Source organism: Musa acuminata, chromosome BXJ3-9 (genome assembly GCF_036884655.1).
Source record: "Musa acuminata AAA Group cultivar baxijiao chromosome BXJ3-9, Cavendish_Baxijiao_AAA, whole genome shotgun sequence".
Taxonomy (NCBI): Eukaryota; Viridiplantae; Streptophyta; class Magnoliopsida; order Zingiberales; family Musaceae; genus Musa; species Musa acuminata.
The window spans coordinates 2,098,395-2,113,071 of record NC_088357.1 but is presented as its reverse complement, the minus strand read 5'-3'; the positions used below and the strand labels follow the sequence as shown (position 1 = coordinate 2,113,071).

The following is a 14,677-nucleotide window of genomic DNA, read 5'->3' as shown; positions in this document are numbered from 1 at the left end:
CTTCACTTGGTCTTCCGCCAATTACTCCGTATGGATCACATGCGTCGACATGAAGATGGATAACACACCACCTGTGGCCAAACAAATGTTTGGTAATTTTCATTTATTTTCTATTGAAAAAAATTATCTCTCCATCTCGATCCAATAATTGAGCTGTCCATCTTTCCGCCCACTTAATTGGTGCGTACATGCATCCACAAGGCACGAAGGCCAAAATCGAATTCGTGGCTCACTAATGATGAGGGTGTGCATCGTCTGACCCTGGTTTTAGAGTCATTTTCTAGGCACCTTCGACTATGCCGGGCGGATCGTGGCGTCAGACAAGGGTGAAGTGGAGGTCGCTTGCGCACTGCTAGTGGCGTATGGTTCGTGGAGGCCTCGGCGGATTGCACCCTGGAAGACGTCAACCGTCTCCAGCGCCCTCTCTCAATACCTGCAGCAGAGCTTCTTCCCCAAGCTCCCACCAAAGCGGACTCGGAAGGATTGATTCTTTTGGTGCAGGTATGCTACTTGGTGTTACTAGAATTTACCTAAAAGATTCGGGTAGAACTTTGATTGCATGGGTAATCGCCATCAGGTTACACAGTTCAGGTGTGGCGGATTTGCAGTCGGCATCAGATTCAACCATGCAATTTTCGATGGCGTCGGAGCTGGGCAGTTCTTTAAAGCAATCGACGAGATGGCCAGAGGTCTGCCGCAGCCGACCGCGAAGCCACCCAATGCCTCTCCGGACGACCATGATCTACCATTCTTCACCCCTCCTCGATTCGTCGAAACGGTGTACGACGTCTCCTTAGACAGCATTAATCTGATCAAAAACGAGTACGTGAAAGAGACGGGTCGAAAGTGTTCGACCTTCGACGCCGTGGCTGCCGCGCTCTGGCAATCCCGAACACGAGCGATCGGTGTTGAGCTCCATGCCGATGTTTCCGTTGGGTTGGTCGCCGACGTCGGACACTTGATGGGCGACGTGCTGCCCGCTGAAGGTGGCTACTACGGCAATTGTGTGTACCCTACGGGAGTGACGGCTTCCGGCGACATGATCGTGCATGCTTCGCTGGTTGAGGTCGTCGACCTTATCAAATAAGCCGAAGTGGATTATGGCTGGGGAGATCCAATCCACGTGGTTCCTTTGATCGGGGAGGGACACCCGATCGCGTCGGCCATTTTCCTCAAGCCGCCGGTGCCCAACCAGGGTTTGAGGGTAATGACCAGTTGTGTCATCGAGGAGCATCGAGCAGCCTTCAACGATGAGATGATGAAGTTTCTGTAGTGCTTACTTTTACGTCTTGTGTGAAATCAATTGTCGTGTGTGTTGTTAAGCTTGACTCCTTTTTTAAGCTTCTGATATAAATCTCTTTCGGTACTCTCATCTAATAAAAAAATCAGTGCTTGTCTTTAGTAAAATCCAAATCCATCTTTACATCCACGTATCAGCTCAGAGGGCATTGACACCACATCGATATAAATCTCCATATCAGCCGTAATGCACTCTCCAAATAGGGTATACGTCGACCTGAACTATACCCATAACCCTCCAACATCATGACAACAAATACCTTCAACCTGATAAATAATATCAAGCGAGGTTAATTGCCTCCCTACTACAAACTCACTCTGCCATGTACAAGTCTCTGGTTCCAGATAAACACCCACTGAATCCTATTTAAATTGATGAAATATGGAACAGAAACATTAAGATGCACGCATTTATATACATCTCTGGTTGTATGTACCTAACCATCCTTCAGGATTTTGTCAAGCCCGTCGAACAGAAGACGAGGATATCAAGTAGGCTTTCATATTTCACAAAGACAACTTTGCAGAGTCAGGAAATCCTCTCGTTCAGACCTTTTGAGTGCAAACTTGAGTCACCGGTGGGCTTTCTGACACAAGTCCAAATGATCATGCAGTATCCAAATGAAAAATTGGATACTAACATCACATAAAATGAGAGCAAGCAAAGGCAGAGATGAGTAAATAAGTCTGGGAGGTCAATGCAGTGCTGCTTGGGCAACAAGATGTGAATATTCCTCAGAGACAAATGACTTCACCTTCAGCTCAGCATCTTTACCATCTTCACCTGTATACTTCAACCCAATAACTGTTGTCAAGCCTGTCAGGTAATAAAACTTCAGCTTATTAATGATTTTCTCATATACCACTAGAAAACTAAGTTGCACATAAAAAAGTATTATCGTAAGAGGATCAGAAAAACATTAGGCACATGACCTTAATCCCAAGCTTGCAACTACAAAGGTTTGGTATCGTCAAAAAAGCTGATCTACTATTACTTTGATAGGCCTAGGATAAAGTTAGATAAGAGCTGGACCATGGTTATGCTTTTGCAATATGGCAATTTGGAGAATTCCATTTAGTAATGAAGCCTACAGATTAGTTTACCACAAAAATGGAACCAGATTTAGGGAGGTCTGGCTCCTAAGACCTAAATGCTATATTTGCAATGCCATAGTTTGCATGCAAATACAAGACTCTCTAAAGTGCATGACAGGAAAGGAAGCCTTTCTACCCAGTTGCATATGCTGGAATGACATGACTCAGCTCCATGCAGAGTAAAAATATTTTTCATGTCTAAAAGAAATGTACTTTGTTCCATGATTGCATAATGTGCTTTGTTCCATAATTGAAAATTCAATGTGTTTTAGTAATAAATGTGCTTAAACTTTATTCATCACCAGGGGATTACTCCAGAACATCCCCTGATCATAAAGTCATACAATAAATTGAATGCAATAAGTCAATACTTCAAAACAACTCGAGTACTAGTATAGTAGTATTAAATAATGTTCTGTAAAAAATCTGCTAATGTCCATTGCAAATACTCCCTTCATATTTGGAAGTAGCCTAATTAATATGGTATGCATATGATTATTTGGAAGCGAACTTCAAAACAGTGAATTAATTAGACCACTGGAGGTGCTTATGAATGATGCCTCCCGCAATGTAACAAGATCTTGAGAGATGGATAAGCAGCTAAATGAGATAGAGCAGGTCAGCCTTAAGTCATTATTGATCATGTAACAACCAACAGAGACTTGACATAGGCATGACATGGGTTAAAAGGAATTTCTTGAATACAACACACCCAGATGACAGCATACATTTTGAATAAATAGCTTGATTCCAATTGAAATTACGTAGAATGCACTCACTAACAATTCTGCCCATAAATTAAAATCTCAATCTGGTACCGATGGCCAAAGCAGTATGATATTAGCAAAGAGAATAATACCAATGGTTGAGTAGCATGCTACCAATACGAGACGGTGTACCAACACTTGGTACAGGTTGGTACTGCACAGACAAAGAGAAGAGGAGAGGAGCAGATGAGGAGACGGGGGAGGATAAGATAGAGGAGGAGGCGCAGATGGAGAAAGATAAGAGAAAAGGAGTGGAGCAAGAGGAAGAAGAGGCAAAGGAGGAGGAATAATAGGCAAAGATGGAGGAGGTGCAGGAGGAAACATATCCATAAGAGGCTATGACCCAGACAAAGTGACCACGATGATGTGGCAAAGAGGAGGTGCCACACACCAGGAAAGAGGCAGTAAGGCGAGAGAGGGGAGGAAGCAAACGTGGAGTAGGAGGTGTAGCATGAATAGAAGGAGGAAGATGTGGCAAAGGAGGAGAAGGCAAAGACAGAGGAGATGTAGAAGCAGGTGTACTAGTAGGAGACTGACTCAGACAAGGAAGAAGTAATGGCAATGATGCAGCAGATAGAAGGAAGCAGAAGTAGCCAAACAATGGGGTAGAGGCAGAGAAAGGGAGAGAGACAAACAGAAAGAGAAGAAAAAGAAAAGACAATTGAGAACCCACCATGCAGTAACTTTACCACACTGGGCTTGTCAATGTAAGTAGACCAACACCAAACTATACTGGATGATCATCAGCCTACCAGTTGGTTGCTGAATCAGTAAATACCAACATGTACCCACCGTTGTGGGTGATATTCCAAGTTTTTGCCTTTGTAAAATCAGTGCAAAGAACTTTTCTAAAGTGTTGTCAAAATTTTCTCTGAAGATGTAAAGAAAGGCGACAAAGCCAAACTTTTTGCCCTTTTTGTACATGCTCTTTCATTACAATAAGTCAATAATTTTGTACGTTTTCTAAAGCAAAAACATGTCAAAAATTTCAATGTAAATAATACTTTTTAACAATATAAGATAACACAATGAATGAATAGCCATAAAATAATACTCACTATCATGTATGCGCCCATATAAAAATCTCTCACCACGCCAATATTGTAAGGGTCTCGACTTAATTCTTGTGCTTCGCCTTACACCGGATTTCCACATCATACCAGCATCTGAAGTTGTAAATGAGTGAGTTTCCAAATATTCTCAATGGAAAACATTCCTATGGTTTACACCTTTAAGGCATTGGTAAATCAGACCTGCAAGACTTTGTCTTCTTGAAACAAGTTTTCGCTTGTTTTTTCTACTTGGCAATGCTTTTTGTTTCTTTCCATTATTTTGGGATGTTGCAGAAGACGCATTATGTCCTCGTGTCTAAAATGGTATAAGAATATTAGATGCATAACAAGACTATACCCCACCAACGAGTTTCAAACATCCATAATGGTCCTGATTAAAAGAAGAGAAGCACAAACTACAATAAAACAAGGATTTTCAATCTTATATTAACAATGGAATATAACATGTCAGTCTGTTATCACTAGAAAAGACAGTAGGTGATCATATATCTCTATGACATCCTTCATGTAACCAGCATATCATTCATCGAAATGTTTAGAATGATAAGGTGTCTGTATAAATCATTCTCTTTTATCAAGTTAATGTGGTACATATCATAGTTACTGATGACATGAGTAAAAACTCATGCATTGGAAGCTCCTTATATGCCTGAAAATAGTCCACAGACTACATGTGATAGTGAGCATGGCTTAATAAGTGGACTTTGCAAATAAGTGGTTATTGGAAAAGATAGAGCAAGTTTATAACTCCATGTACCTACCACCACTCATAATCTACTCCTAGCCATAGGGGTTTAGCCCGATGATAACCTTAAATGATATGATACAATGGGTGTCCACTAGTATTTATGTATCATTTATTATTTTTCGGTTGGTATCAGGTGTATGGGTTGGTATATTGTCCAATACACCAAACCAGTATCAAACCAAGATTTAAAACCTTGATGGTGCATAAAATGATCTCCAACCATTTGTGGTTTTAGGATAAATTACATGGAACATGCATTAAATTATGTTTTGATCTTCAAACCAATTTAGCTCATTCTTTGGACATGTAAATTTTTTTTATCAAGTCATGTTAATAGCTTTTGTCAATAATTAATGATAAAAAGAAGATAAATAATAGACACATGTCAGCTCATCACAATCATTTAATACTATCATAGTGGTATTGTCATGCAGACTAGAAACTTAGTAGGAATCGATGTTAAACCCAGGCCTTTATATTCACATCATAATCAGACCACTCCTGAGTGAAAATGTGTGGCAAATCACATTCCTAGCCTGAAACGATGTGGAAGAAGGGGATAAGAAGAATCACAATTCTTGACAATCCTAATTGAATTTCCTAGCATACACAGATGAGGAGGAAGAGGATGAGAAGAATATGAGTAAATAAAACTTTTTGGTTGATTTTGAGACTAGGAAGTTTTTCAAACATCATTGATTTTGAGGCGAAAGAACCAAGCCCTTCAATCCTTCAAATTAGGTTCAAGCTCAAGCTCAAGCTCTCTCTCTCTCTCTCTCTCTCTCTCTCTCTCTCTCTCTCTCTCTCTCTATATATATATATATATATATATATATATATATATAACATAACAAGAACTTTGTCGCTAAGAAGACATCTTGGTGGTTAAAGCCCTCTATGCACAATTAAGAAGCGGGTTGGATTCCCATTGTAAGCATGTTATGTAATATTTGAACGAAAGGAGTAGAAAAAAAAAAACATAACAAGATTTGTGGCAAGTTCCTTTCTTACCAAAATATGCCTTACAAAGAAACCCAAATGATTACTGACATGAAATGGTATTTGGCTATAAAATCTTGCAATTTCCCATTACACAAGACTATATTCAAGTGTCAAAGAAAGTTAATTTTCACTTAAAAACCATAAAGCATTCTTATTTTTTCCTTTCTTTTCTATTTTGAAAGTTCTGGAGATGTCGTCACTCCAATCTAATTGTTTCATCATTGATGAGAGTAATCTAAAGAAAACATTCTAAGACTTGTGGTATTACATAAAAGTGGCAAACGTGTCGCATAGGTGCATATACGTACAGAAAAGTAAGAGACCAAAGTTCCTTGCATTCTCCCAAAATACTATGACATTGTTTGGCATACACCTTTATTCCAATTAGTTTTTTTTATTACTTACAGCAAAAAAAATGGACAATAATTGCCTTGATTAATTATGGCCTAATATAGTGTAAATTGGGTTCGTTGATTGCACTAGTAATTAACAAGTTATCATTGAGAAACATAGGAATCCAACTAGTTCTGAAGATCTCAATGAACCATATAGTGATATAAAAGAAATAAACCTCTAATGCAGAAAAAAAAGGTAATACAAGAAATAGATACAAAAGGCAAACCTCAGTGTCCGCTCCTGTTATTATGTGTTCATCTTTAGATTGCTCACTCGGAGGAAGAACTGTTGTCCAGGGAATTGAATTTTCTGACAAATATTATATGATGCAACTAAGACTTAAAAGTAATATAAAACCTACTACCACAGTAAATTGCATTTGTGCTTCCAACAGTGAAATAATGGAGAAATTATAGACAAGCTACACATTGTACTATTGCATATATCACAATCACAAAAAATCCAAAGCAAGATAACTGGACATATAACGAACAGCCATAAACCACCACAACAAAAAAACGAAACCAAAGTTAAATTCCCTTAGCTGCATATGTAAGAGGAAAAAAAAGAAGGATAGAACCTAAAAAGGCAATTTTACAGTGTAGGCAGGCATTGACATGATAAAAGGAAGGTAATGATTTAGAAATAAAAATAAAAAAGACACTGGAACAGGACAAATTAATGTTTCTTCTTTAAACAAACCACAGTAGATACGAACAGAAGAAGATGGTTTAACTTGCATTATCTGGATAAAATCCTTAAGAATATGTCAAATTTGAAAACCATCTCAGCAAGCATACATACCTCTGGATGCCTCTGGACCAACGACCAGAACATCTGGTGCTAGAACTTTTACCTAGAGTTTGCATAAACTAGCTATATTTCAGCACCCTTGTAAAATTCTCAGAGTAACCTTTACATCTACAAGCACTTGCCTGATTTTGCATATTCTCATCAGCACCACCTTCATTTACATTAGTAATACTTTGAGAAATCACATGGTCTTCAGCTGTAACCAATCCTTTTCTGTTCTTGTGATTGGTGCAACTAGGAGCTGGATCCTCAGCTTCATGATCAGGATGTTCACATGATGGATCAAGTTGGATATGATTGTCCTACAAGGTACATATGCCAGTCTTAGAATATGATACAGTAGTACTATGAATATGGCCCAGAAACAGAATTACTAATTCCTCTGCCATTTGCTTATTTAACCCACTGGAAACGCTCCAGTCATTCTATGGTATCTATGTTCTATGGTACTCTCAGGTGAGCAACACACATGTTCTGTTACCTTTTTGTCTATTTCAATCTTATCATTGATGGTTTTATCTGCTTCAATAACTGGAATCACCAATTTAGCAACCAAACTTGATTTCTTGTCATATGTCTTTGCTGAAACAGAAGCATGTCTAGCAAGCAAACCATTCTGATCAGTATTATTGAAATCATCAGGAGGTGGAAGAGTCTTTTTCTTTTGGCAGCTAGTTGGACAAGGAACTTGAGAATATGGTGAATCCTCACTTGGAGAGATCATGTATGGATCTTTCAGGGGATCATTAAGTGAAATACGCCGTTGCAAGTCTGCAATCACTGCAAGCGGACCTCTTGCTAGGTTTGGTGAAGTTTGTGTAAGTTGGTGTACTTCCAATTTCTTTAGCATAACTCTATTGTCCATAGTCCTAAAGTCATTTCTTTGGACAGTATACCATTCAGGGATATGCGTTTTTCCCACCTCCATTGACTTAATCTGCAAGCTCTCCGTCAGCAGTGCTGTCCCTTCACCTTCATCCAAAGCTTCAAATGAAAACAACTTCTCTAGAATATTGTTTACATCGTTCTCCTCATCAGCTACAGAATCTGTTAATATTATAGAAAAACCAATTCAGAGTCTCATCCAGTGAAGGATAATTAACTAACATATGATTATTTGATAGAATTACTAAACCTTCTTGTTCAATGCCAACAAATAGTCCATTATTTGTTTCTGTCAAATATAAATTGTAAGGTTGATCAAATGAATCAGGATGCAGATTTTCATTTGACTTAGTTCTGGTTGAAACCTTGTAAGAAATAGCATTCCTTCCGTCACTGTCTTCTTTTGATGCATTAAAAGCTTTGATAGTATCAATAGCAGACACATGAGGTTTATAGCTAACTGTCTTCCTGTTGCAACAAAAGAAAACAAATATCAGCACAAAAGATCAATAACAAGATAATCTCATCTTTAAAAAGGTGAAGCACTTAACAAACATAAAGGATATAATGTTTTTCATTGTAACTAATTTATGAAATATCCAGTAACCCTTGACCAGGATGAGCAACTACATCAGATCATAAGATAGCACAGTTTGGGTCTCAGCTGGCAACTATGGTATAAACACCCATACCATTGGGGGATTCATGCCTATTACCTATTACAAGTCTATTCTAAATTGTCTAGGTAGCTAATACAAAAATACATACCATGCCATCTATAAAGCTTTTCATGTGGGTTTGCAGAGTTAATAATTTTGTAAATGGAGTCACTCGATTTTTAATGATTGTAAAAATAGTCAACAAAATGTACAATTATCTTAAAGTTCTATAAGAAACATCAAGTGTTTCACATCTAACATTCATCCATTTATTATATGCACGATGAAGTTGGGTTTATCTCACTCCAATTTTAAGAACACAGGTTGGAATACAACTTGAAGGGGAGGAAACAAAAAGAAAAACAACATGCATTATATTAAAATGTCCTTTGCAATTGCAACTCCAATATGACATCGGAAAACAGTATGAAACATTATAGTGAATTATGAACAATGATTGATCTCCAATATCAGTGCACCATTCAAACTTGGAACTTTATCCTGGTGAGTGCAATGCCAATGTCATTTTGCAAGTCTTGTTCTATTTTACTCTCCTAATCAATTAGGCAGCAGACAACACATTAAGAAGTTTGGAGATGAAGAAAAATAAGGGATCTGAAACCTAGTTGCCCACGTATAGAGAGTGTCATCAACAAGTCAAGCAGGATTTAATATTGAACTCAAGTATTAACAAATATTAGCATCATTAAAGGTTCCTGTACATAACAACTAAGTTTAAACAATGCATTTGTAGACAACAAGCAAAAGCATACTGAACCAACTACACATCAAAGTCAGTCATACCCCAGAATTCCAGGACGACGTCTGCGACCAGTGGCTCGCTGATTCTTTGCAGCTTCAGTAGCAACCTCACCCCTTAGTTTCTTTAGCTCTTTGTCCGCATCTAGACCCATAAAAAGAAATGGGGTGGGGGATGAACAACCAGGAGGTAGTAGTTAGAAGACAGATTAACTTTAAAACTAGGCAAAGGATTACTCTCAAGCTGCTCAAAGGCAAAATAGTACTCCTCCGGATCATCTATATGATCTAGTTGAGAATTCAAATCAAAATCTGGGACAGGGTTGCTGTAAAAGGACAACAATTTCATAGCTCCTTTTAGTAGTCTCATCAGATAATGAAAAATTAAAACATTTGACATGATACACCGGGTGAGGAGGCAAGAGGTTGAACGAGACAGTTACGAGGGCAAAACTTATGGCTTGTAAAAACTGCTGCTTTACCCAGAGAGAGGTTTCAAACGAAACATAGCCCGTTTCCGGCCCAGCGCTGGCCTTCTTCCAAGAGGCTGATATGTGGCATCTGCAGGAATAGTCTTGTCCCCATCCTGAATCGAACAACTCTTGTTAATAGCCTGTGCCTGCTCCACGACCTCCTTGGAGCAATTCAGAACCTGGTCGTCAACAAAAAATTACCAATCAGAACCTTAGGATGACCAAAACCTAAATCGATAGCCTACCAAACTTGAGAATACTCCAAATATTAAAAAGTTAGGGTCGATCCTCGGACTCGCATTGAAACACCAAAACCCTGATAGAAATATACTAAAACCTCAAACCTGCGTACAATAACCCATAAGATTGGAGAGGGAGACCGAACGTCACCATGGAGTCAAGAACAGCTTCGATCAACTCCATGAAGGGGTTCTACATGAAGCGCGACTCCTGATCTCTGAGTGAGGAGAGAACCAAGGGAAGACACGTCCGTGAAGAGCTCCTCGAACTCGCGCTCCCGATGGCCAACCGCCACGAATTACGGCGGTTTAGTGGAGTTGAGAAGCCCTCGGTAGCTAAACCGACGAAGAAGAGAGGTAGACGACTGGAGAAATGGCCATCGGAATTCGGGAGAGCGGAAGTGAATATTTCCTTCGAACTTCGTAGCATAAGATCGGTTAAATAAGCTGTCGAGTCATATAAATGGTAACGGGTTAATTTAATATTAGCTCGGGTACTTGTTTGTAGTCCTATTTTTAATTTTAAAATTATATTAATTTTTTTTATAATTATAAAAATAAACCATCTAATTTTATTCATCGTAATGTCAGTTGATTTTGTTAATAAAAATATAAAAATAATAAGTAAAAATATAATTTTAATATTTTAATTATATTTTCAACACTGATGTAGATGTAAAACGATGAAATAGCTACTTGGCATCTATGTTAGTGTTGACACGAGCAACATTAATGCAGATATATAGCATTTTTCTTATCTCTCATATTCGTTCTCCCTTACAATCCACAATACTCAAAAGCCCCAATAACACTATTGTTCATTATTATAAAAAACATAATTGAGAAGTTAAAATTATTGTTTTGCTCGTTGTTTTCATACTTTTATTTGTAAAACCGATGATATTAACATAAATGAAACTAGATACTTTATTTTTATAATTATAAAATTATTAATATAATTTTTTTAAATATATGGATCGATATGTTAAATAGATGTAACTATAAGGATAATATATAATTAGCCCAAGTTTTAATCTACATAAACATGGCGGCGAATCGGTTTAAGCGTCATTCCACGATAAAAATTATCGGAGGACAAATGTTTTAAGGTGTGTTAAGTATATATTTATATATGTTTATGTATATTTAGAGAAAATATCAAGTGCAAATAGGTTGACAAATAATATATAAAATATATTTTTTAAATGTGCATCAATATCAGTATTATTTTATAAAATTATATTTCAAAGGTCTAATGAATATTATGTAATAAATTTATCATTCTAATATTTATTACATTTATTGAAAAATAATATATATATATATATATTTAAATTAATAAGTAAATAAATTAAATGAATGAATGAATGAATATCATCTTATAAAAAAAATAATATAGTCCAGATATATAATATAAATATAAATATAATATAATATAATTTTATTAAAAAAAATTAAGTTATAAATCATATTGATTTCTTACTAAGTCATGTCGTTATATTAAGATATATTGCACATTAAGTTGACTACTATTTGATCACGCAATTTTGCCATGTTATAAGATACACTGTAATTAGAGTTCGTATCATCCTTGTTTACCTCATTATATTTTAAGGCGTGTTTAAGAATATATTTATATTTTTAATGTATATTTATAGAAAAATATATATCAGGTTCAAATAGGTTGATAAACAATAGATAAAAAAAAATATTTTAAACGTGCATCGATATTAGTATTATTTTATAAAATTATATTTTAAAAGTTTACTGAATATTATGTGATATATTTATCATTCTAATTTTATTATGTTTATTCAAAAATACATATGTATTTATTATTTAAATTAATAAGCAAATAAATTAAATGAATGAATGAATGAATGAATGTAATCTTATAAAAAATTTTAATATGGTCCATATATATAATAAATAAATAGTATAATCATAAAAATGAATATAATATATTTTATTTAATATGTAAATAATATTTATTTCTTACTTAAATCATGTTATTACATTAAGATATATTGCTCACTAAGTTGACAAGTATTTAATCACGTAATTTTGCCATGTTATAAGATACATTGCTATTTACCTTATTATAATCATCAATTACAATGTCAATAAATTGAGTGGAAAGCATTTGTAATGCAACATTCAAGTTAAATATAAATTTTTAAAACAAATAAAATTAATTTATATTTTAAATATATATTGAACCCTTAATGCATATTTTAAATATGTCTCTGACTATCATCTTAAAATAGTACAAATAGCACATCCACGATGGAGCATGCCACTAATTTTTCATTAAAACAATTATTAGGTTATATATATATTATATACATGAGATGTTTTTATATAGATTTAAATATGATGTCAATAAAATGAGATAATACTATACAAAACAAACCAAATGCCCATATCTAAAATGCGAAACATGAAATACTTTTAGCACGATGACTCACCCATATTTATACTTCTTTGCATGGCCACGCTTGTTTCCAACTATAATTAAATCAAAATTTGTTTCCAACTATAATTAAATCAAAATTGTAAATCGGGCCAAGGAGGAAACATTTCCAATCCCAATTGGGTAAAACCAAAATTAGAATCGGATTCAATAATTTTGATTTTGATTCTTCTTCAAACTGATCAAATTAGAAATGAAAAAAAAACAAGAATCAAATTGATTGTTGATCGGGCAGCGCTGACCGTTAGATCGAAGGAGTGGCAAATGACTAAATTACCCTATCAATAGATAAATTTACTCTTTTCAACAACGAGGAGGAGGGTATTGGAAAATAAAAACTCAATTTTTTTTATTCTTTCTCTCACCCATTCATCAACCAATCATAATATTTTTTAAACTCCCTAATTTTAATATTATTTACAATATCATCCTCTTCAAATAGAGCATATTCTGGTAACATCCCGTGGCAATAGTTAGCATCCACATCACTGCTAACGCAAAGCCTTAGGGTTGATATAGTGCACTACGTCGACGTAATACCTCAGACTCGAATGGGACGATCATTTATTCTCACGTTATCCAATGTCATACAAGTTAGCACCGCATAGTACAAAAGTTGTTCCGAAAAGTTCAAAACGATATCGTGTGGTGCAAATCCATGTAGGTCGATTAGTGCCTGCACGGAATGTATGAGCCGGCCACCCAAGGAGTTGATGACTATTAACAGATCATGTATAACCAACATTCATTCACAGGTATAAAAATCAATCTTTTGACCAGCCCGAACACCACTTAACATTGACTTGAGCTTCGAAGGGATTGACTCGAAAAATCTCCCTCTCGACCTTCACTTGTGTGCAGGAATTCGATGGCGAAGCAAGCAATAACCAGACATGGAAGGAAGAAAAACCCCTTACTTTACCTTGGATCGATAAAGCCTAAACCCGAACCACTTCAATTTGAGCATCAATATGGGCGAATATATAAACTCAGGATTGAACCAAGCCGTGCTGATCTAATACCCAACACCTATCATAAGCTCTTTTAAAAATTTGATAAGTGAAAACTCCACGTGCCCAATGTCCGAGGATAATTTTTCAAATCATAATATGGCTTTATTGAGCATACGCAATAAAGCCAATACTTTCAAATTTCCTTTCAATAATATATAAAATACCGATGGAAAGTAAAAAAAAAAGACAATTAACTTATATGATCATTATAGTACAAATTATAATAAATAACGAATTACCTTGAATCTTCTGAACTTATAGGTCCCAATAATGATCAGAGTTATAGAATTCGTAAAGGAAGAAAATTATTCTTACAAATAAAAATATCGATGGGATCGTTATTTGATATTTATCTAATGATTTTGTGTGCATGTGTTTGGTTACAACACTACAAGTATATGATTTCTATTTTTTCAATAGCTATACATCATGCAATAATCTTTTTAATTTTAGCCATTATTACAAGATAAATATTAACAACGAGTTATTTATTTAATTCATAACAAGATAAATGTTGAGCTTCATATATACTATGCCATAGCTGACTATACCAGAGTTAGAATAATATAAGCAAGAGATGATCCATGAAAATTATGAAGATTCATTTAATTTATCAATCAAATGAAGACATCCGACACTACGAGCGATCGATGATTGATTTTTTGATATATTTATTTTTGTATCATTAGATGTATAAATATATATATATAATTATATCAAATAATATATATGAAGCTCATGAACTTGAACATGAGACTCATCACTTGCCGAGCCGAAATCAACCCCGCAAGTTAGATTAGCTCGATCTCTCCACACCAAGCGGCTCCAACAGCCGTCCGACCCACCCTGCCCCAAGACCCCGCGTCGCGAGCCGCTCAACGGTGAGATCACGAGAGCACGACCCTCAAAGCGAACGAGCGGTCCGGAACCCATCATCATTTAATGGAGGGCCCTGGTTCCTTCTTTTTTCCGTCGGTCAGCAG

General features: G+C 35.9%; 2 protein-coding genes across 4 annotated transcripts; one reads left to right on the top strand and one right to left on the bottom strand.

Moving 5' to 3' along the window:
* The first annotated feature begins 332 nt into the window (after positions 1–332).
* Positions 333–1,322, top strand: LOC103997242 (myricetin 3-O-glucosyl 1,2-rhamnoside 6'-O-caffeoyltransferase AT2-like). The gene is made up of 2 exons (XM_065167048.1): positions 333–501; positions 578–1,322. Exon 2 carries the CDS (start codon positions 680–682, stop codon positions 1,085–1,087), a length of 408 nt encoding a protein of 135 aa, XP_065023120.1. The 5' UTR covers positions 333–501; positions 578–679; the 3' UTR covers positions 1,088–1,322.
* Positions 1,323–1,638: 316 nt separating this feature from the next.
* LOC135648983 (uncharacterized) lies at positions 1,639–10,614 on the bottom strand. Of its 3 annotated transcripts, none has more exons than XM_065167045.1 (12): positions 10,360–10,614; positions 9,979–10,148; positions 9,734–9,822; positions 9,542–9,641; positions 8,329–8,546; positions 7,675–8,240; positions 7,316–7,495; positions 7,185–7,236; positions 6,607–6,689; positions 4,415–4,529; positions 4,220–4,327; positions 1,639–2,116 (listed from the first exon to the last, which is right to left on the bottom strand). In XM_065167045.1, exons 1-12 carry the CDS (start codon positions 10,390–10,392, stop codon positions 1,995–1,997), a joined length of 1,836 nt encoding a protein of 611 aa, XP_065023117.1. In that variant the 5' UTR covers positions 10,393–10,614; the 3' UTR covers positions 1,639–1,994. The 3 variants fall into 3 exon arrangements, with proteins under 3 accessions (XP_065023117.1, XP_065023119.1, XP_065023118.1); XM_065167047.1 differs by having other exon boundaries at positions 8,116–8,240; XM_065167046.1 differs by lacking the exons at positions 4,220–4,327; positions 4,415–4,529.
* Between the last annotated feature and the right edge of the window lie 4,063 nt (positions 10,615–14,677).